General features: G+C 32.2%; 1 protein-coding gene across 1 annotated transcript in view; it reads right to left on the reverse strand.

The window, feature by feature from the left end:
- LOC106877771 (breakpoint cluster region protein) overlaps positions 1–841 on the reverse strand; it is a 29093-nt gene that overhangs the window by 19945 nt on the left and 8307 nt on the right. Inside the window, exon 6 of the mRNA XM_052968495.1 lies at positions 465–676. Coding sequence (XP_052824455.1) covers positions 465–676 — 212 coding nt within the window. The remainder of the gene's footprint in view (positions 1–464; positions 677–841) is intronic.

Consider the following 841-nt stretch of genomic DNA (forward strand, 5'->3'; position numbering starts at 1 on the left):
ATTATTATTATTATTATTATTATTATTATTATTATTATTATTATTATTATTATTAAAGTGGAGTAAAGAGGGATGAAACGCAGTTAATCATTTTGCCTGGCATGTTAACAGTTCTGCCAGCTCTTCGCCTTACTACTACTACTACTAATAATAATAATAATAATAATAATAATAATAATAATAATAATAATAATAATAATAATAATAATAATAAAAAACACTTACAGAGAAAAAGAACACAAAAATTGAAACAGCATGATAGGAGAAAAAAATGTACGGTCACTTTGCAAGAAATACGAATCCCAAGACAGATACAGAATCACTTATATGCATGCACAAAAACAAGCATTAACGGCTATGTGAGGTGCAGAATCGACAGCCACTACCGGGAGAGACAAATGCAGAATGTGTGGTGAGATTGGTGACATGATAGCAATAACAAAAAAAGCAAGTTTCATATTTACGTTAAGTACACCGACCAACGTTAAGGTGAAATCAGCATCGGCAGAAGTTGTTGGGCGAGTGTAAAGAGCAACTTTCATATTCTCTGAACAGCACAGAGATATTTCGAAGCTCTCGTTGTACACTGGGCTCTGAGAGTACAGAACAACATCGGTCTTGTGTATTTTGTTGAAATATCCGCCGAAACTGTCCGCTTGTAACGTAATATAACTGTCTGGAAGGAAAAGACAAGAGCAAACACGAATAAATAGATAGATAGATAGATAGATAGATAGATAGATAGATAGATAGATTATATAAAATATAAAATTCGTGGGTATGGCCGGAAAAATGCGAAATAAACTCAGCCTTACCCACGAATTTTATATTTTATATAATA

This window comes from Octopus bimaculoides, chromosome 6 (assembly GCF_001194135.2).
Source record: "Octopus bimaculoides isolate UCB-OBI-ISO-001 chromosome 6, ASM119413v2, whole genome shotgun sequence".
In the NCBI taxonomy this organism is placed as follows: Eukaryota; Metazoa; Mollusca; class Cephalopoda; order Octopoda; family Octopodidae; genus Octopus; species Octopus bimaculoides.